Source organism: Cervus elaphus, chromosome 33 (genome assembly GCF_910594005.1).
Source record: "Cervus elaphus chromosome 33, mCerEla1.1, whole genome shotgun sequence".
Lineage (NCBI taxonomy): Eukaryota > Metazoa > Chordata > Mammalia > Artiodactyla > Cervidae > Cervus > Cervus elaphus.
In genome coordinates, this window is record NC_057847.1 from 20,982,038 (window position 1) to 21,009,775 (window position 27,738).

At 36.3% G+C, this 27,738-nt stretch overlaps 1 protein-coding gene across 9 annotated transcripts in view; it reads left to right on the top strand.

Annotated features, from left to right (window-relative positions):
• The window catches only part of ZNF385B (zinc finger protein 385B), a 337,178-nt gene that overhangs the window by 247,011 nt on the left and 62,429 nt on the right, over positions 1–27,738 (top strand). For 6 of the 9 annotated variants that reach the window (XM_043894304.1, XM_043894306.1, XM_043894307.1 and 3 more), the window contains 2 exons: positions 13,748–13,786; positions 18,051–18,161. In XM_043894304.1, coding sequence (XP_043750239.1) covers positions 13,748–13,786; positions 18,051–18,161 — 150 coding nt within the window. The remainder of the gene's footprint in view (positions 1–13,747; positions 13,787–18,050; positions 18,162–27,738) is intronic. The other 3 variants (XM_043894305.1, XM_043894313.1, XM_043894312.1) reach the window with 1 other exon arrangement.

Sequence of the window (27,738 nt, forward strand, 5' to 3'; positions counted from 1 at the left end):
AGACATCAAATTTCCATAATATGTAAAAGGGTTAGTTCAGTTCAGTTCAGTCACTCAGTCATGTCCGACTCTTTGCGACCCCATGAACTGCAGCACACCAGGCCTCCCTGTCCATCACCAACTCCTGGAGTCTACCCAAACCCATGTCCATTAAGTCGGTGATGCCATCCAGCCATCTCATCCTCTGTCGTCCCCTTCTCCTCCTGCCCTCAATCTTTCCCAGCATCAGGGTCTTTTCCAATGAGTCAGCTCTTCGCATCAGATGGCCAAAGTATTGGAGCTTCAGCTTCAGCATCAGTCCTTCCAATGAACACCCAGGACTGATCTCCTTTAGGATGGACTGGTTAGATCTTCCTTGTAGTCCAAGGGACTCTCAAGAGTCTTCTCCAACACCACAGTTCAAAAGCATCAATTCTTCTGCTCTCAGCTTTCTTTATAGTCCAACTGTCACATCCATACATGACTACTGGAAAAACCATAGCCTTGGCTAGATGGACCTTGTTGACAAAGTAACGTCTCTGCTTTTTAATATGCTGTCTAGGTTGGTCATAGCTTTCCTTCCAGGGAATAAGTGTGTTTTAATTTCATGGCTGCAATCACCATCTGCAGTGATTTTGGAGCCCAAAAAAATAAAGTCAGCCACTGTTTCCTCATCTATTTGCCATGAAGTGATGGGCCCAGATGCAAAAATGATCTTAGTTTTCTGAATGTTGAGCTTTAAGCCAACTTTTTCACTCTCCTCTTTCACCTTCATCAAGAGGCTTTTTAAAAGGGTTAGTTGTAAATCAAAACCACAATGAGGTACCATTACACACCAGTCAGGATGGCTGCTATCCAAAAGTCTACAAGCAATAAATGCTGGAGAGGCTGTGGAGAAAAGGGAACCCTCTTACACTGTTGGTGGGAATGCAAACTAGTACAGCCACTATGGAAAACAGTGTGGAGATTCCTTAAAAAACTGGAAATAGAACTGCCATATGACCCAGCAATACCACTTCTGGGCATACACACTGAGGAAACCAGATCTGAAAGAGACACATGCACCCCAATGTTCATCGCAGCACTGTTTATAATAGCCAGGACATGGAAGCAACCTAGATGCCCATCAGCAGATGAATGGATAAGGAAGCTGTGGTACATATACACCATGGAATTTTACTCAGCCATCAAAAAGAATTCATTTGAACCAGTCCTAATGAGATGGATGAAACTGGAGCCCCTTATACAGAGTGAAGTAAGCCAGAAAGATAAAGAACATTACAGCATACTAACACATATATATGGAATTTAGAAAGATGGTAACGATAACCCTATATGCAAAACAGAAAAAGAGACACAGAAATACAGAACAGACTTTTGAACTCTGTGGGAGAAGGTGAGGGTGGGATGTTTCAAAAGAACAGCATGTATACTATCTATGGTGAAACAGATCACCAGCCCAGGTTGGATGCATGAGACAAGTGCTCCGGCCTGGTGCACTGGGAAGACCCAGAGGAATCGGGTGGAGAGGGAGATGGGAGGGGGGATCGGGATGGGGAATAAGTGTAAATCTATGGCTCATTCATATCAATGTATGACAAAACCCACTGGAAAAAAAAAATAAATAAAAAAAAAAAAAAAAAAAGGAAGGAAACATGCTATCACTTCATAAATGTAAAAAAAAAAAAAAAAAATAAAAGGGTTAGTTGTCATGATAATCAAATCCACAAAATTTCCATTTCCAAAATGAGCTGAAGCTACTAGATGCTAAAATGATTACCAATAGCCATTATCACATGATATGTACTTAAGTTTCAACTTTGAAGTACTTGCCTTCTAAAGGAAACAGTGGCATTCATTCATTTAGTCAGTCAGTCATTCAGCATTTCTATCCCACTTCCTCCCCAAAACCACTTGGAACATCCCGTGTGATCTGAGAAATAAGGCTGCCTGACATGTTCCAAAGGGAGTCTTCTGACAGTCCTACCTGGCCTTGGACTCTGCTTCGTGCCACCCTGGGGGGCAGGAACCAGAGTGGAGGGGAGAGAAAGGAAGGGCAGTCTATTTCATTACATGGGGAAGGAGCACTTGACAAGAGTCAGAACACACAATGGACTTGTTTTCTTTGATCTTGAAAAAAGTAACTTGGTTCTACTTTTCCTCAATCTAAAACCAGGGGTGATTAATACTCTCTTTGTCTATATCATGACATCATGAAAATTTGAGTTATTATATTTATGGAGTATTGAGGATATGACTGACGGTTTAGAAAATTTCTGGAATTTAGTGAATGTGAAAAAATCAAAACAATATAACATACCACCATCCTATTTTTAGTAATTTAAAATACCCATTAATTTCAAATGAGATGTTTATGAGGTGATTCCCAAACAGAAAAGCTGTATTCTTATAAATAATATAAATATTTTAGTTAATATTTCTATCTCTTTGATCTCATCTTCTTAACCAGTTACCTTAAATAAATCAAGGTATGTTTATCACTGGGGCTAGAATTGTGCATTAGAGCAGTCCTAACTAAGGTCGATGCTAAGAATATGGCTAAGCCCTCATTCGTGAGCTTTAAATTTACAGTCAGCTTGAAGAAGTCATGTCTGGCACTAGGCAGGTACTCAATTTATGTTAGCTTGAATGATATAAAAGTAGTGCATACCTAAAGACCAGAATCACCTGACTGCCTGAAAACCATGAAGAGGAATGATGAATTTTGAGCAGTGCTGGGGAGGAGGTGTATTGAGTGGAGGTTGGGAATAACCACAACTAGTTTGGCTGGATTCCTTTTTTCTCCATTTACCTCCAATAATATTTAGATTATAAGGGCCATGTATAAAGATATTTTGAGCCGAAAAGCTTTGCACCTGTAACACACTGTAATTGACACCAAAGACACAAACATATTTTCTGTTATATTTTCAAACTACTGTTGGCTTCCAAATATAGAACCTTTATTCTCACATTATTTATTAATCAATTTGATATTAGTTAAAATGGAAATTTAAAATATTTTAAACTCAAAATAGTCCACATGTTCATTTATCCTTTTTGTATTGATAAGGGAATTATATTCTAAAAATTCTTTGGATCTTTGACTGTTACAGAACTCTCTTCACCATACTGCCTTCTTTTTTTATTTAATTTGCCAATTTAATTTGAATTTAATTTGCCAATCATATGAGAAAAACCCATGCAACCTGTGCAGTAATATCTAATTGTAAATTCAGTGTGACATCTACCTGTAAACTCAATGCTTCCTCAAAAGCGACTGGTAGGTTTATACTCTATCCCCAAATATTATATAGCCCTTAAAGATATGTACATATGTGTGAAAACTTTTTTCTTAGAATATAAACATTAGCCTAAATACAACTTTAAAAATATACAAGCCAAGATATTCTAGCTCCATAGCTGTCAGAAATAGCAGAGAAATGTATCAATCTGTAGACTTCTGGGGCAGGAAGGGAGGGATTAAAACAGATTCATTTTAAATCAGTTCCTTCATAAAAGAACTTTCTAGAAAGAGCCTGTGGCACATAGCTCATCACTCCTTGTGCAATCAGACCCTCCATTGTCTTCTGAGAGAGCTGCCGCTTCACAGGCCCGGCCCCTTTAATGGATGAGTAGCCTCTGAAGAAGAATTGTGACACCCAGATGTGGAGTTCTTTGAAGCTACACTTTCTGGGGAACCATCATTTTGGTTACAAGCAAGAGTAATATCAATTTCCTGGGGATCAGGCATCCCAGGAAATTATCAGCAATTCATAGACTTTCCTTTTTGCATTTGCTTCAGCCTCAAGGGTAATCACAAAAGATTATAGTCTCCATTTCAGCTTCCATATCACTGAAATGTTCTTCTCTGCTGAGAACAATTGATTTCCAGAGGCCAGCTTTTAACCCCAGCTTCAGGAGGCCACTTGAACTGCAATGGTTTGATAACTTCCAGCAGTTGTTACTGTGATATGGTTCTGATGTGAGGCAGAGATTCAGTGATTCCTGACTAATTATAAGAATCCCTTTAAATCAAGTAATGTATCAACTTCTCATGCTATTGGATATCGTTATTTTTTTTTCCATTTTAGTAAGTGTTAGAAGTTGAGGGAGACAGAAGGGTAAATAAAAGTTTTCAAATGAGTGTTGTGAAGATTTTGAAGCCAGCATCCTGAGAGACTGAATTTCAGAATGGAAAACAGAATAACTCAGAAATGTTTCTGAAAGTCTTCAGAGGTAGATTAAAAATACCAGTGATTTTGCTTCATAATATTAAGACTCTTCATGAACATTACTAAGGGATTTTGTGATTCATGACAACTTGCTCTGTAATTCTTATAGGTCTTTCTCCTTTGCTTGATTAGGAAATCTTGATGCCATGTCCATGGTCAAACTGTAAGGAAATTGACGTATTTTTAACTGATTATTTTATTTTATTTGCCATATTCACTTTTCTCTTATATATGATGCTCTTACTCTGAACACACAGGGACAGAAAGGGCTTTGTTTATATTTGAAATAAATTTGGTGGATAAAATAGTTTTACCTAGAAGTAAATGTTCCTTCGTTACAAATTCAAAACACTACATTTCCTTACAAATTCAAAGGAAGGCAGTTCAGTTTAAACTACTTTTGGTGTGAAGTGTAGCCTCCTTTCATCTCATAAAAATAATTATAAATCAAGTGAATAAATATTAATGTCAAGCTGTACTTATTTAATAAAGCAATTATCGCCCCCAGAGAGCAGAGGAAGGCACTTTATTAAAATTCTTTATTTTACTTTGCAAGTATGGTATATTTTGTATTATATAAATGCAGAGTTGAATCAAAAATGTTTTTTTTTGCTGAGAAGAGTAAATATGTATATACATATCCATCCATACAAAAAGGTAATAGCAAGATGACTATATAATATATAATAGTTTTTATGTAACCCACCCACAAAACCACTCAGGGACCACTTTCCTAACTAAAGTCCTAAAATGTTAAGTGTGGCAGGGAAGCCTGCTTGAAGAAGGACCAGTAGAATCAACGTTGGTATAGCCACGACATCCCTGGAAGGGAGTGGGAGAAGGGAACAGATAAAATGCAAGATGCCCAGTTAAAGTTGATTTCCAGGTAAACAACAAAGCACTTTTAATATAATAATATCCTATGCAACATTTGGCACATCATTTATATTTTTTAAAAAAGATTTTGATTTCAAACTTGGTAACCAGAGGAGGAGATCTGGGTTCTGGTCTTAGCTATAGAGGTTCAAGCAAGTTACTAAAATTCTCCAAATCTTTTCCCATTTTCAAGTTGGTCTAAAATAATACTGGTAAGACTGGGACCTGACCTACATACCTTAACCAGATCTGTTTTCAATGTTTTATTATACTGAGTTTCCAGTTAGGATTCTGTTTGGGGGTAGAGTGGAGGGAAGGTTCTGAAACTCAAAGCAAATTAAAAGTTTGAAAGTATAGATGCTCCCTGACATTTTACTGCTATAATGTGAGAGTGTGGCATGGGACAGCCCACAATGATGGATACGCTGCCTTGCGTTGAGCCTTGCGGTCCTCACCTGTCAGGTTCCTTCTGAGTGCAAGAGTAAGGGACGCGTGGTCCTCTATTTGGGGGGAAAAGCACTTCATTTCCACTTTGCTTTACAGAGTGAAGAATACAAACAGGTCCAGATTTCCGGTTTTGCAATTCTTCCAGCCTGGCGGGGTTTTCTGTTCATCTTAAGCCTCTTTAATTTGTGTCACGGACCTGTTTTGCCTCAGTGTCAGGATGTATCTGACTAGTTATTGAACATCCTTTCAAGCTTAGCTTTGACAGAAGGGTTTTGAAAGGATGTCAATCAGTGCATTTGGCTGTTGAGGAGGAATATTGGTTTGTAAATCAGGAAAGTTCCTTACCTCACTAGTCACTGAGAAAGGCCCTGTGACCTTTTTTTTTAGCCCATTTACCAGAAAAATAGGCAAATATATCACTATTACTTAGATTCAGAGACTTAGCACCAATAATTTTTAAAAATTGCGTTTATAATCATCAGCAAGTACTGTTTGGTTATTTGTATGCCTTTTTTTCCCAAGAATAAAAAGTTCTGTTGTTGTTTTTTTTTAAAGATATTTCTCAGACTTATTTTTGGCTCTGAATTTTATGTTATAGAAGCTTAATCCTAGAGCCAAGTTTGGAGTGTTCTCAAGCCACTATTTGAAAAAGAAAAACAGGAAAGGCCAGAAAGCAGGTGACCATCTTCTATCTCAGATACTAACCTGTTCGCTGTTCTTCCAAACCTCAGGATGGGTATCTTCTTTCAATGTCCTGTAGAATAATCACTTCTCATAAGCTATCCTCAAGTGAATCCCTATCTTGTTTAGTACTTTAGCATTTCAGTACTTTAGTATTGAAAAACTATTCTTCAGTCCATATTCCTGAAATGGTTTATTCCTTGTTTTATTTCACCCTGAGGAGACAAAGTACTAAATAAAACATAGGTAACAGGTGACTCATTTATTTTAGTTTCTCTTGGTGAATCCATTTGCTGTTCCCATCACTCTGAATAGTGTTTTTCTTTGGATCAGATAGTTCATTGTCAACTATGTACACATTGGGCTCTTTGTTGTTGTTGTTTGAAATATGAATATATACCTTATTGAGAAATATAAAGTATAATACTTTGAAGGTAGTAACTTTTCCACAGAAAATATTAATAGCATTTGCCATCATTTTATTTTTTCTTCTGTGCTATTACAAAATTCAGAATAGAGCTAAATTCTTATTCATACTCTACAAAGTAGTTTTTCATTTTTCTTAAATATTTTATAACTTTTCTCATAAATTCTCTCAACAGTGCATCTAATAATTTCATGGAAACTTTTTGTCACCTTGTCTTTGACAGTTGTTACTGAACTTTCAAATCCGTATGCATGCATTGGCCAAAAATTATTTTAGTTATAGGAACATCAGATAATAAGGATAAAATGAAAGCCTTTCAAGAACTTTCTTTGTGTCTTGATGGAAAAACACCTCTCTCTTCTCATGGTTTCCAGTCATATCTAAGCATTCATTTGTTCAAGAATGAAAACAAACAAAGAAAAGCATGGGATTTCCTTAAAAGACATAATTTAGATCATTACCTAAATGCCTTTTCCCTACATGGAAAGGAGCAGCTGAATTGGAATTGAGCACGGTCTGGGCTTCCTTAATACATCATATTAGACAATTAGACTTTCCAAAATGTATTTTTAATCTGAATATGGGTACATACACCACTGAATTTCAGTTCTTAAGTTTACTCATTTAATGTTTGAATAGAAACGTCAGACCTGAAGCATTGCTGGGCATGTATGTGTCCATGCAATGAGGTATGAGTAAACCTTCAATTAAATCTCATACCCATTGCAGATATAAATTGAAAGTCTTATTTGTTAAACTGAACTTTTTGAAATGCTCTTTGAAGCGGCTTCTTAAATTACCCAGTAGCATAACTACAGCTTTGCTGCAACTCTCTTGATCCCTGGCAGTGTGGAAAATCACCAGGCATGTGGAGCCAGCCAGGAAAATGGAACATTTTACATTTGCACTGACCATATGATTGCACACAAGGATCTACTGTCAGAGTTAGACATTCAGCTTCAGTAAGGTGCACAGGTCTAATCTTAGGGCACCTCCCATTAACAAAATAACTACTGCCTGAAAAAGAACTCAAAATATATTCCTTCAGCCTAGAACCATTTAAAAATTATCCACCAGAGTGTTAAGCTGGTTTACCACTAAAGAGAGGGAGATGGTGAAACCACCCATTCCTTTCCTTTTAGCTTTCTCGCTTGTACCATTTGGAAACTCTAAAGTTCTAAAAGTGTTAACAACATAAAACATTATTTTCTTGTAGTATCTTCACAAAAAACTGTTAGAGTTTAGCCAAAATATGTGTTGTTGCTCAGTCACTCAGTTGTGTCTGCTCTTTGCGACCCCATGAACTGCAGCACATCAGGCTTCTCTGTCCATCACCATCTCCCAGAGCTTGCTCAAACTCATGTCCATTGAGTCGGTGATGCCATCCCACCATCTCATCATTTGTCGTCCCCTTCTCCTCCTGCCTTCAATCTTTCCCAGCATCAGGGTCTTTTCCAAGGAGTCAGTTCTTCCCATCAGGTGACCAAAGTATTGGAGCTTCAGTTTCAGCATCAGTCTTTCCAATGAATATTCAGGACTGATTTCCTTTAGGATGGACCGCTTTGATCTCCTTGCTGTAAGGGACTCTCAAGAGTCTTCTCCAATACTACAGTTCAAAAGCATCGATTCTTTGGCATTCAAATTTCTTTATGGTCTGTCTCGCATCTGTACATGACTACTGGAAAAACCATAGTTTTGACTCAGTGGACCTTTGTTGGCAAAGTAATGTCTCTGCTTTTGAATACGCTGTCTAGGTTTGACATCGCTTGTCTTCCAAGGAGCAAGCATCTTTTAATTTCATGGCTGCAGTTACCATCTACAGTGATTAGGAGTAACTCATGGTCATTTTGTTATTCACTGGGAAGTACCAGGCCAACCACACTGTACCAGAAACCCACTAGGAAGGTCTCTAGGTGAGATGCATCTGTCACTTAGCTCTCATCCTTAGAGAACTTCTGAAAGCAGATCACCATAGTTTCCCTTTCTCTTTGAGGATATGATGATGCTGGTGGCTCTGAGATCCAACTGTTGTCTTGGGACTTGGGAGCTGAAGAACAGTCTCTGTGGAGGCCTCACAGATGGCTGTGAAAGCCAAAGAGCATGCGCGTTGCAGTTTTCACCAGTTGTATGATTCTGAATTCTGTGTGAATTTCCCTAAATCATGGGATAATGTCCTTATCCTTACATATTTAGTATGATTTTACATGTGAAATTATCAGAATCACAGTTGTATCAAGGCAGTGAAAATGTACTTAGGAATGATCCATGGTAAAATTGTGTTTCTTTCCCATTCTCCTATTTTATTTTTTTCATAGTAAAACACTCTGAAAGTACCTTATTAATAACTTTAGAAATACTTGTTCCCCTCACTATCTGAAAGTAGAGAATTACTGCAAAATCTTCCCTAAGTTGAAATGTTGTAAAGTGAAGAAGCAGTTTCCTTAGGACATATCTTGTTAATAGATGCACAAAATAAATCCAGATAAAGCACAGATGCCCAGACACAAGTCAAAGCTATGGCGGCTGGATGCTGAGATGCTGAGTGTAGTTCCTGGGGAAGGAGCTGAGTGGTGCTATTGTTACTGCTTGAGATGCCCACTGCCTCTCTCTATTAAGGTAATGCTTTATAAAAGCATTTCAAAAGAAATGCTAAACACTATTTTCAAATTTCAGCTTTTATCATAAAAGCAAAAATCCTGTTGGGATTTCTTTCAGTTAGTGAAAACAGGTACTAATACAGGTCTTTCATAAAACCAAGTGGTGCAAAGCAAACTTTCAAAAGCAGAGAGTACCTGTGTAGGCCTCCCCAACTAGAATGTTGTATTTTTGAAGGCTTGTTCTCTCCTTTATGTCCACCTCCCAAAACAGTGCATGATAGTCATTTAATAAACTATTGTTAAATGAACCAATTTTCAAGAAAATACAGTGTGTGTGCAAACTAAAAATTATACACTTATAAAAGTGTGGTGTGTTGGAAAGGAGCAAAAATTCCCAAGGACAGAACTGTCTAGGTTGATATGAAACACTTAATCTCTGAAAAGTTTACATTTTTTGTTATCAGAGTGCTCTAGAAAGAGGACATTATTTTATGGCAGAAATACACATCTCTAACATTCTATATATGTTTCTTTTTTTACTCTTTTAGAAATGAAACCAAGGTGGAATTTCTCAAAAAAAAAAAAAAAAAAAAACTATTCTAAAATGCAGTTTAGTTTCCTTTCAAAATAGATTCCAGGGTGTTTTTTTCTTACCCTAGCCATCCTTTTTGTCACGGAATGTTGTTGTTCAGTCATTCAGTCGTGTCCGACTCTTTGCAACTGCATGAACTACAGCATGTCAGACTTTATCCTTCACTATCTCCCTGAGTTTGCTCAAACTCATGTCCATTGAGTCAGTGAGGCCATCCAACCATCTCATCATCTGCTCCTCCTCCTCCTCGTGCCCTCAATCTTTCCCAGCATCAGGGTCTTTTCTAATAAGTCAACTCTTCACATCAGGTGGACAAAGTATTGGAGCTTCAGTTTCAGCATCAGTCCTTCTAATGCATATTCAGGACTGATTTCCTTTAGGATGGACTGGTTTGATCTCCTTGCAGTCCAAGGCACTCTCAAGAGTCTTCTCCAGCACCACAGTTCAAAAGCAAACTGTGTTATGGAATAGATAATTCTTATTTGATGAATTCCAGAGCTTTTCAAAGAGGGCCTAACAATATGGAATTTAAGTGAAAGATGTCAGACTTTCTAAATTCATTTTAAGGGGAAAAAGAAAGGAAAGAAAAGAAAAGAAAATGTATTCTGATCTATACTCTATTTGGTTGCTTTCAATCGCTGGACTGGCTCCACTTACGTTTTCTACAAGGAATGTTGACCACCACTAGGGAGGCTCTGGAAAGGGCCTGCGTTTCCACTTAATTTCTGCAGCTATCAAAATACTGCTAATTGTCCATCAGTCTCAAAATACGCAAAGGTCTACAACATTTTGATAAAATAGCAGTAGTAGTACTAGTAGTCATAGTAATAGCTTTAGTGGGTCTGAGGCTTGGATCAGTGTGACCTACTATTTTCTTCAGTGTGTTATTTTAGCCTTTATACCAATTCTGGTTGACTTTTTGGTGGAGTAGTGGTATCCCTGTGGCACAGGAGCACAGCTGATTTTGTTTGCCAGTCACAGTGTGTGGTTTTAGCAAAGAGCTAAATATGGCACTTGGTTGAATCAACAGTCTGGGGAGTGTGGTGTGTCATTTGTCTTCCTTTCAGGTGACACTGATGGCATTCAGTGGACCCCTGTCAGGATGCTCTGGGTAGGAGAAGCAGTGGCAGGATGGCAAGTCTCCACTTTAACACATTCCAGATGCAAAAACTCAGGTCTCACCGCATGCTGTTGCAGGGTAACGTTCCATGTGGCTTAGTTTTATTGAGACTTCTGATTTGAAATCCAAAGCAGTACTGAGTTGTGTAGTTGAAATAAGGTTGCCAATGATACCTGTTTGTATTTCCTGATCTTTGAGAAAAGGACTTTGTCTTGGAATAGTTGTGTCTGCTTTGTTTCTATTTAAGTTTTTAAGGATTTGAAACAAGTAAAACAGTCATAATAAAGGCATATGGTCAGAGTTTTTAAATATAAAAGGCAAAACCTTTTTTGTAGTAACTTCATAGAAATAAATTGCTCTTCAGTGACATAAGCTATCACTTTTAAAAGTGTCAGTTCCTGAATATTTGAAGTTCTGATGAGACCCTGTTGTCTTATTCTTTTCCATAAATCCAATAATGGAAAAGGAAAGGATGAAAAATAGTCATTCTTTTTGTACTCCTGTAATTTGACAATATTGCGATTAAAAAACTGATGCTTTGCCAAACTTCGGGAAAGCCGTAAGTCACAAGGATTTAATTGCTGAGGTCTGCTTTGCAGTAAATCAAGGACAGGTGCAAATGATGACCATCACCTGCTATGTATAATCTCTAAGTATTTCTGGAACTTTATTATTATTTTTTTTCTGTATGCAAGCCCAACAGTTACAATGGGGAAAGAGGACAGGGAGGCCCCAATTTTTATTTATGGATTTCCTGAAGTAGCACAAGAAGAAATGGACTTATCCTTAGAAGGGCATATGTTGGTCAGAAAGAAAAAAGCTGAGACTCACTTCTCCAGGAAACTTACTTAAACACCAAGCAGGCCTTCTGTGTAGCTTGACTGGGCAGTTGCCCTTCAGGCTGCAGGAAATTCTAGAAACATTCCTCCTTTCTTTACAAATCTTACCTCCTACAGCAGTGCTACACACAATATCCATAACTCTGCTTGGTGGTCCATTAGCAGGGAAGAGTGGGGGGAGAGGCTCCTGCCTGAGTGTGAATTCTGACCTCAAACCTACAAACTCAAGGGTGACCAGTTAAGCTTCTCAAAGCCTCAGATTCCTCATTTGTAAAAGGAGGGTAACAGTGGTATCTATCTCACATGATGGTGGTAACTGCACAAGATAATCCCCTAGTAGAGTTCCTGGCACATGCTAAGAGTTCTGTAAATCTAAGCTGCTCTTATTAAGATGTTTATTATTATTATTACAGCTTAAAGTATTAGTCATGCAGTCGTGTCTGACTCTTTGTGACCTCATGGACTGAAGCCCGCCAGGCTCCTCTATCCATGGCATTCTCCAGGCAAGAATGTTGAAGTGGGCTGCCATTCCCTTCACCAGGATTACAGCTTAGAGAAAGAAATTAAAAGGCAAATACCCGAGGAGTATAAACACATTGATGTCAGTGTTAAAGGGAGGATCCTGGATGCTTAAAGTGTGAGAAAATCAGAAAAGGGGGAAAAAGTTCAAAGTAAGGATGGGGCAAGAGGGGACAGACCTTCATGGGCCTTCACTTGCCTCACTGATTTGCTTACTCATCACCCTTTTTCATTTTTACAATGCCCTTTCTTGTGTTTGACTCATCTTACCCCAACAACATCTGGAATATATTAGACCTCCAGAAATTTGGGACAACATCTGGAATATATTAGACCTCCAGAAATGTTTGTTGAGTGACTGATCTTTAACTTTTAAAGTCAAAAACCTGATTTCTGCTCCTGTTTAGTAGAAAAGCTAGTACTGCCTGCTAGACTGTATAATAAGTGGTTACCAAATAGAACGTCGGTTAAAGTAGATAGCTACGTTTAGGATGAAATGTCCTCATCTTCAAGGATAGTATGGATACCCAGCCACATGTGAGAAACCCTGGTATAATTCTTGAGCAGTCTTTTTTGCTATTTAAGTAGTGCTTGGTTTGCTCCCCTATCCAGCCCCACGTGACGGCCGGCAAAGTCATTCTAAGACTCATTGTAAGTTCATGCAATTTGAACTTCATCCCCTTGAAAATTATTGAGATAGGTGAAAGGTTTGTAGTTTTATTTTATTTGCCTAAAATTCCACCTAGGAAAATTATCTCAAATGTAAATGTCATCTAGTACTAAGTTATTTGTTCATGTCTTCTCTACCCTGGATTCTCTGCCCTCCCCTAGACTTCATCCTGCCTTTAGTGAAGTGCTGTGGTGTGATTTTTTTCCCCTTGGCTAGGTTTTATTTGCAACTGCATGTGTTTTTATATGACTGCTTACACTGTGTGGATATAAATTACTTTTTGGAATAATCAGTGAAAGTAATGATCTTTTTAAAAAGAACTCATACAAATACAGATTTGTAGTTCCATAAACTTTGTGAATACCCCCAAAGATACCTGTTTATTCTTATTTTGATATTGAAAATATAATAGATGGTGTGGTAAGACTAGCTTCATGAATTCCTTTTATAAGTACTGTAATAAAATGGTTAATTTGTCCATACATACCCTCCAATTATCTCCTCAATTCCTGGCAACAGCCACAACCCCATCTTTCATTTTTATTGCCTACCAGTTAATTGCACTAATAGGTTTTGCTTTTCATTTCTGCATGACTTTCATTAGAAAAAGTGGCAAGTGCTAACTCTTGCTGCTTTTTAGTTAGTACATATTTCAGACTTTTAAATCAGAGATGAGCAAAACAAATGGATTTTTTAAAATTTCATGTGAATATGCTTGCTAGCCTCAAAATTCCAGATGACTACTTCTGACTTTTACTCTTTTAGAAAAGAAGAGGCTTATTTGGGACCAATAAATTCTGCCAGGTAAGGAATATTGGTAGCTAGAGCTATGTGGTAGTTTGTTCTGTTTTTTATTTTTTTTCTCTAGAAAAGCTTTTATTAGTACTGTTTACCAGTGAATCAGTCTTCTCAATTCACAGACAGGTTTCTTGGGCAATGTGAACTAACATGAGCTAATTTAATGAGTATTTAAAAAGGCATTTGTTCATTTAAAAGTGATGTAAAAATTTTAATAAAGATGTTTGAAAACATTTGTGCTTTTTTAACAATCAAATGTGTATGAAATTCAATTGAATCTTTAAAAATAAGAGTTTGTTGTATAATTGCAGTACCTTAAATAATTTTCCTGAGTATTCTACATAAGGAATGATTATGATATAGATATATAGTATTGACTATACTAAATTGAATCATTTTCATTTATCACATTTTATGATTTATGAGAATGTTTTTATTCAGCCTGATTGTTTTATTCATCTTGAAAATTGGTGATTGAATAAAAAACTTGCCATTGATTTAGTTATACATATCTCTTTATGAAATATGAAATATCTCTGGTTGCTAAGACAGTTAAGAATCCACCTGCAATGCGGGAGATCTGGGTTCAATCCCTGGTTTGGGAAGATCCCCTGGAGGAGGGCATGGCAACCCACTCTAGTATTCTTGCCTGGGGAATCCCCAAGGACAGAGGAGCCTGTTGGGCTACAGTCCATGGGGTCACAACGAGTCAAACATGACTGGGACTAAGGACAAATCATTATGATTAGAGAGAAATGAATTTGCATTAGGGGAGGAAAACATTTAAGTTGATATAAATTAACATTATACTTATTATTGTTATCTAAATTTTAAAGTATTTTAGGAATACTACAAGAAAAAATTCAGGATTTTACTACTCTATACTTTAAAAAAAAAAGATGTAAAAGCCTTTTCTACATTGTTGCTAAGTCTGGATCCTGCTGAAATGACCCATATGTTTGTAGTTACTGCATGCTAAGTCACTTCAGTTGTGTCTGACTCTTTGCAACCCCATGGACTGTAGCCCGCCACACTTCTCTCTCTGTGGGATTTTCCAGGCAAGAATGCTGGAGTGGGTTGCCATTTCCTTCTCCAGGGGATCTTCTCAACTCAGGGATCAAACCTGCATCACTTTTGTCTCCTGCATTGGCAGACGGATTCTTTACTACTAGCACAGCCTGGGTAGCCCTTCAGATGGCAAATACTGAAAATAGCAGATAGGCAGTGTCTGTTTCAAAATATCAGATGAATTGGCAAGTTTCTTTCTTATATCGTTTAAAGTCTTCTTTCAACTAAATTATGTCCTCCCAAGTGACATATGAATAAGAAATATAATTATAGAATTCTATGATAAACAGGGGAAAAGAAACAAGATTGAGACAGGAAAAAAAAAGTGGACCTTTTCTTGAAATACCTATAACAAAATAGAGAATCAAGTGGAAAATAGAGAAAATTTGTTACAAGTGAGAAATATGAAAGATAAAATTTTCATGTGATTAACAGTTAAGCTATTCAAAGGATGAAAAGAAAGTCAGAGTTAATGACAGATGCAAAGGAATAGAGTAAAAGGACCATTTCGGATAAGTAGGATTATATGTATAACATAGAGAAGTCGATTCTAGCTAAGAATTTCTTGAAGGAACCTTTTTAGTTTGCTTCTCATGAAGCAGATGGGTGGGAACTCACCTGCCTTTATATGGGGGTGCTTATCCACAACTCACTTTTCAGGAAGAGAGCACTCAGCCTTGGGAACATAAACAGTATTTTCAGGTTAATAGGGTATAAATATGAGATTTGAGTAGAATGCATTTGTATTAGGAGTTACTTGAAAAATTATGTAGGCAGCTAACAGTTTCAAAAATTGAAAGGGAATGTTTATATCCAAGGTTATATTGGAACTCTCAACAGATATCTTGGTTTACTAAAAATTTGAAACTAGGTTTTCGTAGATGTATCTTTTGTCTATGTTTCTATATTGAAGTATGGGAACCACTAGGATGTACAGATTTATTTTAGATGATGGAAGTTTTAATTTTTAACTTTCGATATATTTTTTGAAGTGAAACTATGATTTCATAAGTATCATTGTTGCATTCTTAAAAAGTATTATAATATGAAAAGTGTTAGAATAATAATAATATATACAGTAGTATAGACATATTACAAAAATGAAAGTACAGAAAATGTGTTTAGGAAATATTCATATTGTTTTATTCTAGATAGTTCACATGTCACTAGATGTATTTTTTAGAACCTTACAACAGAAAATATCTCAATAAAATGCTCTTATTTTTTTAACTTTGCAAAATAGTGTAAAGTTTTCCATCCTGCCAATATAGTTTGGCTGTTTTATTTTTAAGCCTGTCTAAACTGTTTTGCCATCTCTAGTAACAATCAGAAAGTTATAGGTTCATGATTTGCAAATTGATGAGACTCAAGTTTTTACACTGTGAGTATACTAAGGAAGTGGACTAGGGTTTAATTTTCTGATATTTTGAGATTTTTTTCCCATAGAGGTTTTTTTTTTAATTCTTATTAAATGAATTTTAATACAATCAGTTACAACCTTGAGCAAAGCAAATCCCCAGATTTTCCAGTAATGATATTTTATATTAAATAGTTAAGCATAATATTCTTAACAGTTTTTTTTCCTCTTTCACTTTTTAAGTTATCATAAATAAAATTGACTTTTGGAGAATGCCCATAGTCCTGTTTCCATACATGTATAAGTTTGTGTAACCATCACTTCAGTCAAGTATAAAATAATTCTATTACCCCAGGAAACTCTCTTTGAAGTTCTAAGTGTTCCAAACAATATAACTTGTCTTTATAGTAGGAATACATTGTCCTAAACTTGCAGCAAAAAAAAAACTACTTTGCTGTACTGTTCAATAAATCTCTCCTTTCTAATGAATTTAAGTTCTTCTAATTGCTAATTGTACACTTGGTTGATATATGCTTCTCATCAGGGATAGCATTCATTTTTCCTTTCTACCAAATATCATCAACTAATCCAGTCCTAAGCTCTAACCTCGGAGATTTCCTAGACGATGGTATCAGTAGATCTGTCTTTGTTCACATTACATCTGTTGATAAGTTATGCTTTGTTCATCACCCGCATTGTTTTTTGAACTGCCAGTTGTCTGACGTTAATGCTGGATTATTATCTGGAGTACACAGGAGAATCACTGCTGCGTTTCTTTTTATAGGCTCTGCAGATAGTGTTCTTTATTTTTCCAAGTATCTTCATGGCTTTGTGCCATGCTTTTTCTTTTTTTTTTTTTTATTAGTTGGAGGCTAATTACTTCACAACATTTCAGTGGGTTTTGTCATACATTGATATGAATCAGCCATAGAGTTACAAGCATTCCCCATCCCGATCCCCCCTCCCACCTCCCTCTCCACCCCATCCCTCTGGGTCTTCCCAGTGCACCAGGCCCGAGCACTTGTCTCATGCATCCCACCTGGGCTGGTGATCTGTTTCACCATAGATAATATACATGCTGTTCTTTCGAAACATCCCACCCTCACCTTCTCCCACAGAGTTCAAAAGTCTGTTCTGTACTTCTGTGTCTCTTTTTCACACTATCATTGTATATTTCTCTGTCTATGTATGGTACATGCAAACCAAAGAGAGGAAAGTCACAGGCTATAAGTCAAAACTTTACTTGAATATTTAAACAAGGGTTGCATATTAACCAGTCTGTTACGGACATTTGAGTAGCATGCATTTCCAGTAAAATGAATATCTAGAGTCCATAAACAATAATAAATTATTTTAAAATAAAGATCAACATTTGTCTAACTGTACTATGTCTATCATTTATGACTGCCACAGATAGAAAATAAAGAAATTTAACTATATCTGTAACAGTCATCACTGAGGTCATTTCAGACCATCTTAAGTATTATTACCTCACACAGAGAAAATATTAACAAGTTAATTTTAACCCTGATATTTGGATCTTGAGTTTTCTTGTTCTATGAATCTTTTAAGGTTTTTCAAGGTTTCTTACATAAATATAAGATATCTTGAAATGTTGTGATTCTCCTGTGATTGTTTTGTGTGTGTTTTGATTTGAAAATTTTTTGTTTGTTTGTTTTTAATTCTTGGAAATAAGTATATTACTAATGAATGAGATTGTTTATGATCCTTGTTTGGGAACTAAAAGTTAAAAACCTTACGGAATAATACAGCTACTTTTACTTGTACACACTATTGTCTGTCCTTTGAAGCTATAAATTGACTGTTTTGTCATTTGCTCCTCAGATGGATCCTGTGCAAAAAGCAGTCATTAACCACACATTTGGAGTGTCCATTCCCCCAAAGAAGAAACAAGTTATTTCTTGTAATGTCTGTCAGCTTCGCTTTAACTCGGATGTGAGTATCACCTTTTCATTGCTCTCTGTAGTCTGTCAGCTTGGAGTCTGATTGTTCTGAACATGTACATCTCTTCATATTACGTATTCTCTAGAAGCACATTTATTGTGGGCAGTTGGTGGCCCATTTATTTCAGTGTGCTAGATTTTAAAGGGATTCAGATTCAACATTAGAAACTTGAACCACAGAGTGGCTAATATAAAAAAATCAAGGCTTTCTCTATGTAATCAGTCTCATCTGTATCATTTTGTACTTAATTCTACCAGTTATATTTACTTTTCAGAAATACATTTGGATAGCAGAAAATATTTTTTAGAAGTTTAAAATGCAATGAAAATATGAAAAAAATGCAATGAATGTTGAAGAAAACCATTCTTATTATTCTTGATAGCAAGTATCACATTTAACTGTGTGTGCCAAATCATATTAAATACCTGAAAGAATAATTTATTGCACAGTTTATATTTTCCTGGAAGATAGAAATACAGGGAAAGCTTTGTAAATTATCTTATCTAGCAAGCATAACCATCCTGTTTAAAAAAATGATAAGAAAAGGATACAAATTAATATTTTTTGAAAGTCAATTTTAGAATATAGAAATAAAATAGCAATATCACAATAAATAATATTAGAATGTTTATAATATTCAATTATTAAGTAAAGCCAATGACCAATGCAAATCTGAATCTGGCAACTGTATATTATATGTGGTATTTCCCAAGATATTTTACCATCAAAGTCATTTTGCAAAGAGTATGTTATAAGATTCATGAGTTCAGGAATTGCTAAAATAGTAAATACCTTTCTTTGCGTATACCAGTAGATGATATTTTCATAATTCTATTTAGGAAACATAATGAAAATTATAGTCATTGGAAAAGAGGAGATATGCTTATCATGACTTATAAAAGTATATTTAATGCAATTTCAACCAAAAATCCAATGAATTTTTTTGGCACCTGATAAAATCTTTCTCAAATTCCATATTCAAGAATTAAAATGTTCCCAAATAAATTGAGAGATATATAGTACCAATTCATTAGAAATCTTGGTATTGTTAAGATGTCATTTCTTCCCCGACTGATCCATACACCTAACACAACTTCAATAAAAATCCTAGAAGGCTTTTTTCATAGAAAATACCAAGACATTTCTTAAATGTAATAGAAAAGCCCTATGATAGTCAAAATGTTTTTTAGGAAAGAGCAAAGTTTGAGTACTTATACTTTTTGATTTTAATACTTACTATAAAACCTATAGTAATCAAGACCATATTATTGGTGAAAGAGTAGTAGATACATTGATCAATAGAACAAAATAGACCCACACCTATATAGTCAGTTCATCTTCAACAAAGTTGCAGAGCTAGTTCAATGGAGAAAGGTCAGTCTTTGCTACAAATAGTACAACTGGATATCTACATGTAAATTTTTTAAAAAGAACCTTGAGTGCTATTTCCCACAAAATATAAAAATCAATTCAAATAGATCTTATGCATAACTATAAACTTAAAATGATAAAACTTCTAGAAAATAACATAAGAGAAAATTTATGTGACCTTGAGTTAGACAAAGATTTCTTTGTCTAAAAAAATATGAAATAAAAAATGTGAATTATAAAAATGCTCATTATTGGACTTCATCAATATTAAAAATGTCTCCTCTTCAAATAACACTATTAAACTGTTAAGAAATTGAAAAGAAAAACTACAGACTGAGAGACAATATTTGTAAGACACATGCCTTGTATGCAGAATATTTAAATAACTTGTGATTCAATAATAAATAATAAATGGGCAAAAGATTTACATAGGCACTTTACCATGACAGATAAATACACAAAACAATTCTCAACAGCATTAGCTGTTAAGGAAGCAAACCACAATCAGATACCACTATACCTATTAAAATGATAAAAATTAAACCAATCGATATTACCAAATGCAAAAATGAGGACCAACTGGAACTCTCATTAACTGTTGTTGGAAATAAAAGATAGTGCAGATCCTTTGGAAAACAGTTTGATGGCTATTTATAAGAATTTTTATAAAGTGGTAGATACATTTCTCATACAGCCCATCAATCCCACTTCGAGGTATTTATCCAAGAGAAATTAAAACATTTGCCATACTTATATATCTTTATAGGAGCTTTATTCATAATTGCCCCAAACTGAAATTGATCCTAATGTCTATCAACTGATGATGAAATAAACTGAAATATAGTCCTACAATGGACTCAGCAGTAAAAGAAGTGATATACCAATGCCTCCCACATCATGGATGAATTTCAAAGGCAGTGTGCTAAATAAAATAAGTTGCACACAAAAACTATACACTGTATGGTTACACTTATATAACTTTTGCAAAAGACAAAACTGTGTGGACAGAAATCAGACACATAATTAATAGGGACTGAAGTTGAGGTTGAGAAATTCATTACCAAGGGGCATGAGAGAACTTTTTTGGATGATGGAAATACTCTAAGTCTTCATTGCTGTGGTAGTTACACAACTGTTTTGTTTTGTTTTTCGCTTCAAAACTCATAGAACTCAATACCTAAAAAGAATTTTACTGTATGTAAAGTATACCTCAGTAAACCTGACTAGGAGAACAAAATCAATGTGATAGGAATCATGAAATATTTTGTAAATTGAAGGCTAATTATAGAAACATACCTACTAGATATATTAAACTACAATATTGCTACTAGATTTAAGGTATAATAATTAAAGGAATTTTTTAAAGAAAAAGTGGAATAATAAATACTGAAAATAGATCCAAGTATATTTAACATTTTTGCCCAATTATTATCCAAATTTATGTAGCCATGTAGGAAAATTAGCATCTTTGTAACTTATATGAATATAAAATGAAAATGTTCACTACTTAACTGGCCACTGACAAAATGAATGCCCAGGTGAAGACATGCTCCATATTTAATTCTAGCATTCCCATTGCAGTGATGCCAGATGTTGAAGCATCTCATAATACAAAACAAAGAGATTGTAAAGTAAAATTGCAAAAAGCCTGCAAAAGATGCAGACTTTCATGAAGTCATGATTGTCATGTTGGAGAACGGTTTAATACAAAGTCACTGACAAATGAGGATCTGCCCATTAGAAGTATTAATTTAACAAGAGAAAAATTAAAAGGTTGATGATAGACAGGCTGCTCAAAGTAAAATGTTTTAACTATCAAGTGAATAATAAGGACTTTTGCAGTTATGAATCCCTTGAATTAAAAAAAAAGAAAACATTTATTTACATGGTCCAAAAAGAAAATTAATTTTAAAAGAATCATTGAAGAATATTGTTCCATCCTATTCCCATCCTCCTACTCTCCATGCCTTGCTCTCTCTGTCTATCATAACTACATTAATATTTCTTGCCTATCTTTCCTGGGTTTGTTTATACAGATATAACCACGTATGAATGTATACTCAATCTCCTTCCTCTTCTACATACAAGGTAGTATACTATTTGTGCTTTACTGGTACCTTGCATTTTTTTTTACATAGCAATATATCCTAGAGAATTTTCCCTATCAGAACCTAGTAAGACCCCTTACTGGTTTTTCATAGGTGTGATAGGCAAAGATGTCCACATCCTAGTCTCTGGATTCTTCTACTATATTACCTTGTAAGGCAAAAAGAAATTAAGGTAGTAAATGGAATTAAGAGCACTAATCAGTTGACCTGAAGATAACTGTCCTGGATTATCCCACAGGCCCAAAGGCCCTTAAAGGTAGAAGAGGGAGGCAAAAGAGAAGGTTAGAGTGACATGATATAAGAACAAATTGAGTGACCATTGTTTGTTTGAAGGTGAAAAAAGGGACCACATGCCAAGGAATGTAGAAAGTTTCTAGAAGTGAAAAGTCAAGGAAATTGACTTAGAGCCTCCAAAAGAGAATGCAGTCCTGCTGACACCTTGGTTTCAGCCCAGTGAAACCCATGTTGGACTTCCAACCTCAAGAACTGTAAGATAATAAATATGTGTTGTTTAAGCTACTGAGTTTGTGGTAATTTGCTTCAACAGCAATAGAATACTGATATAGTAGTCTATGTGTAGAAGTTCCATGGTTTCTTTAACCAGTCCCTTATTGGTGGACACTTAGGTTTTTCTTATCTTTGGAGTTAACATAGATTTTCATAACCAATAAATGAGACGTCACGTCTCAAAAGAGACGTGAGTTAGATCCCTGGGTCGGGAAGATACCCTGAAGAAGAAAATGGCAGCGCACTCCAGTTTTCTTGCCTGGAGAATCACATGTACAGAGGAGCCTGGCAGACTACAGTCCATGGGGACACAAAGAGCTGGACACGACTGAAGTGATTTAGCATAGCATGCTAGTACATAAATTTGGGTCTCTTGCCTATAAATCCACAACTCTCCCATTATCTTATGTTGCCTTAAAAATTAACTCATTGTCTTAGCACTTACTGTGCTCCTATTTTATTTTATGTCAAGCACTATACATACTAGGGGCTTCCCTGGTAGCTCAGCTGGTAAAGAATCCGGCTGTGATTCAGGAGACCCCAGTTTGATTCCTGGGTTGGGAAGATCCCCTGGAGAAGGGATAGGCTACCCACTCCAGTATTCCTGGGCTTCCCTGGTGGCTCGGATGGTAAAGAATTGCCTGCAGTGTGGGAGATCTGGGTTCAATCCCTGGGTTGGGAAGAATCCCTGGAGGAGGACACGACCACCCACTCCAGCATTCCTACCTGGAGAGTCCCCATGGACAGAGGAGCCTGGTGGGCTACAGTCAGTGGGGTCGCAAAGAGCCAGACGTGACTAAGCACAGCACAGCATACATACTAGACTCCAGAATCCAGCAGCAAGTTTTACTAGTAAACAGGGTGTATGAAAGCTTTCAGGGATTAACCTTATTGCATCCTCTCAGAACATGTTCTGAGTTTTCAGCTCTATATGTTCATTATTCTATACATAGAAATGCTGCACAGTGTAAAATATAGAATTAAGAGTCCTTGAATGAGATTTAACCCCTAACTTTGAACTCTGATAAACCATTTCACCACTGTGGGCCTCAGTTTCCTCTTCTGTAACATAACCAAAAACGGACTACATGGTCTTTGAGAGGGTCATTCCAGCACTATGATTAAAAATCATGTCATGGTATTTCTTTAGAAGGATGGGATTTAATCACTTCCATCTTACAGGTGGAATAGTTAAGACCTAGAAAGAAAAAATGACTATGCACCTTATTTGTTATTTGTGTCATGGGTTGAGTGAGGGGAGGTATGTCAGTCTTCTTTCTACAGCCTAGAATTGCTCTGGGAGCAGAGTCGTCTTTGACATGAGCTTCATTCAATGTCAGTAATTTTCTTCGTATTTACTATCAGAGACATGGACAGATGTACCCGTGAGCACGTGACCACTGGCTTTCTTGTTATCACTAAAGCTCTGGTGATAATGGAGAAAGAAATTAAATTTCTGAGTCATGCTTAGACTCTGGGCAGGAAAGCCACAAAGTCTGGATGGCAAATTCACAAGTGTGACATATACATGTTCTCAGTGTTTAGTAATGGTGCTATAATCTGCATAACTGAGCTCTGAAACTGAGCATTCTTTATTTGGGGGAGAGTTTATTATTTTATAATTACCCTATTTACATTTTAATGTAAGAATTAAGAAGATGCTCATCCTTATTTTCTTTAATAACATTTCTAAATCAGCCTAAGACTGAATTGGCTTTCCTCTTCAGTGTAGAAAATATGTTTATTGAAAAATCTGGAAGGCAGATTTGCACAGTAAACAGGACTGCATTCTGCCATTCTCCATTACCCGTATAAACTGTACCAGGGCAGACTTCATGCATAAAAATTCAATGTGACCTAGTTTAAGTGTCCAGTAACCCCCTTTGTTCAGCTTTTATCATCTCAGTAGAACTCCACTGTAGGAAAGCAAAATGCTACAGCTTTATTTACACAATACAGCATTATGCAAATGAACAAGCATTAATCACAAACATTTCCCAAGTGAACCTTTGCAAATTGACACCATTAACTTTGCCAAGGGGCAGGCGTTGCAGTCCAGGAATAATATGTCTTTCCAACTGAGTCCTAGACAATTGTTCAAATGTGTACATCACCCATATCCCTATTTCTTCTTGATCACCTTTTTTCTGTATAATGTGCTTTAGGGTGAGCACTGAATAAAAATGTCCTGGGCTTGAATGCCCCCTTCTTCTCCAGTGAACAAGTGCACTGCAACTCTAGTATGGCTATAAATTAATAAGCTTAAATCTGGATCATTCCCATTAGCTGGGAAACATGTTTCTAGAGTTAAGCCTTGCCAGGGAAATAGGTCTTCCATATGTTCCATAGTCAGTTTTGAAACAGACTCTCAAAATTGTTGGACTTTCGGTTTTCATACGAAAAGCAAGAAACTAGAACTTTTAAGAAAAGCTTTTAAAATATTTTTGAGGCCGACATTTCTTTTTTTGGCTAGGTTGAAAGCTGGCAGATCCTAAATAATTTCTAATTTTCATATTAATTTTAACTTCTTAGAGAATAGTAGCAGAAGGATAAGAAAACTGACCCTTAAAGAGATTTTTACATAGAATCAGGGCAACTTAAAACTATTGAATGCTTAAAAATAGGATGATCTTCTTTTATTGTTGTTATCTCAGAGCAGAGTTAATCATAAATACCCTAAACATGTGACTAAGCCCTTTATGCTTCATGGGCAAATCGAAATGAGAGCATAATGATCTTTTTAATCAAGTTTTATATACTCTAATACAGGAACTGACCCTGAAATTTTGGTACTCAGCATTAATATCACAATTGATTAAGCATGAGATGGCAGGGTCCCTAACTGCTAACCCCACTCATTTGGAGCTAACTCATTTGACTTTAAATTTACAGTATTACTTTTTGAATAGAATTATCATCTATCATTCATTTTTTTTTTCTATCATTCATTTTTATAAAAATTTTATCTTGTGGCTCCTCTAAGTTTTTCCTTTTGTTGTGTTGTTTGTGTCTTTGTTTTGGATTTTGGTTATCTAGTATCTCTTCTCTCTCATTTTAGCCCACTGTTCTTTTCCCTTGCTATGTTCTATTTCCTCATGTCTTAAGTCATAAGGAGATAGACGACCTCATGCCATTTCATTGATTTACATTAGACTGATACAGTACAAATGGACAGAAAATTAAGGATTTGCTTAGAAGTTAAAATGGCAAGGTGACCAACTGCTTGTGTGAACATTTCTGTAAGTGACCTGACTCTCTTACTCTTTACTATAAATATCTCTGAGATTTCAGGAAGTGCAGTCACCCAGCAGTCACCCTCAGTTCATGTGTAATTGATACATCTGTGATGCTTCTTTGCTCTGCATTTTGCGTCTGTGTCAATTTAGCAGTTTTCATTTGGACAAGATTATTTAAATATGCTCTCCTGGGCCTTTCTGCCTGCATCTCTTTTTGTAATTTTAATCTTATGCCCACTTCCTAATTTCTTTAGCAGTTTATATAATACAGTACAAATTCTCTGTCTTATATAAACAAACTGCCCCCATCCACCATCTGCCACTCAAGAGGCTTTAGTGTATTTTCTGCTGGAGGCCCTGGCATTCCCTGTCATCCAGCAGGGATCTCAGCAGTCACGAGATTGGGGAGAGAGCAACAATTTCGGGTCCCACATAAATGCCCTTTCCATGTGCTCTTGGCTGACCCTCCATCTCCTTTGGCCCCCGGGCCATACTGCATCTCTCCACCAGCTGCCGGGAGGCAGCAAGTCCCTACAGCATTTGTGGTTCCTTCCCTGGGAGGTCAGAGCAGCAGGGAAATAGGAACCCCTCACACACCTTCTTGGAAGACCTTTCTTGAAGCAAAAGCGGAATAAGCACCCAACTGCAAGGGCACCTGCTTAAATTTTCTGAAGGATCAAGCTTTTTGTTTGAAAAAAAAACTCTTCTAGGGAACTTGCGTTTCGCTCTTGGCTGCCTAGCTCTGGTTTTAACTCTAGAAATTCTATCCACAGTCATTCATGTTTGTCTTTCCCCATGAAAACATGTTCTCTTCGCATCATGTTCCTCCTTCCTGTGTTCTCTCTTCTATTCCTTTCTCTCTAGCTCTTCTCTGGAACAAAGATACAACAAATACACTATTCTTTCCTTCTCTCCTAGACATAATGTCTTTATTAAGCTTTTTCAAGTTTAATAACTGGATTCATTGCTGTAAATTCTGAGGCACTTTTCACTTGCAAAGCCCCTAAAAGGTATTTTTAAAATTTATTTATTTTTTAATTGAAGGATAATTGCTTTACAGAATTGTGTTGGTTTCTGCCTAGAAGATAGTTTTTTTTTAAGTATGTTGAAGATAGTATTTAAAATTCCAACCAGTGTAGTGTTTAGAACAATTTTTCCTATATTTCCTGAACTTTCAGGCCCTTTGATAACTGATATGTCAAGGAAAACCTTGACAGTCATTTTCTAATATTTGGCCCTCTTTGTCACCACTGGACTTCCCTGGTAGTTCAGAGCAGTAAAGAATCCACCTACAGTGCAGGAGACCTGGGTTCAATCCCTGGGTTGGAAAGATCCCCTGGAGAAGGGAATGACTACCCAGTCCAGTATTCTTGCCTGGAGAATTTCGTGAACAGAGTAGCCTAGTCGGCTACAGTCCATGAGGTCGCAGTCAGACACAGCTGAGCAACTGACGCACACATCACCACCATCAGATATGTCCAAGTGTCTACATGTGTTAGGTCCACAGATCAACTTAACCCTTCCCGCCACTCATGCACATGTACACAGTCACTGCCCGCTCCCCATGCATACCTACTTCATTTCTCTTGAAGCCCTTGAGATGGACAACAGCTCCTTTAGTCTTTTAATTTATATTTGTATAGTCACCTATAAATTGAGTATACACAATTATGTATAAGTATGTGTAACTTGTTGTGTTTTTTTAAGAATTGATGCTGATAAAATGTGAGCAGCAGAGTTTTAAGAATACTGGTACTTAGCCTGCTAAATTTCACCTATGCTAATAGTGGCCTTCCATTCAGAAATTAAATAAGCCATGGAAGTTGGTCCTTATAAACAAGTGAGTTTATGATGAAGGGATTTGGAGAAAGTCACAATCAAACTAAACTCTGCAGTTGGTCATTAAATAAAGAAATGATAATCTCATTGCTGGGTTGGAAAGTGAAAGCTAGTTGTAAAGTTTACATCTGCTGCTAAACAGTACAAATTATTAGATAAATGAATAATTTTATGTTTGAAAAACCAAGTGATTCTGTCAAGAAAGAAGGTACTGATGATGCAAAGAATCAATAGCATCAAATGGAAATCTAGCAAATGATAGCCTGCTTTTGTCAAACATTTTACATTTTTCCCATAAATAAGACTATTTATATTGATTCTAAGGTGTGAAGGGTAGTGAAGCAGATAGTAGGTAATTAAAAGCATAAATCTCAAGAGCTTGGGAAGGTAATTCTCACTTTGCAGGCAGAGCTGCCAAAATGATGAACATTTTTTGCTTCAACATGACAGAAATATAGTGTGGTTACAGGGAGAAGGAACATAGTGAACTATAAGTTTGCTTCAATA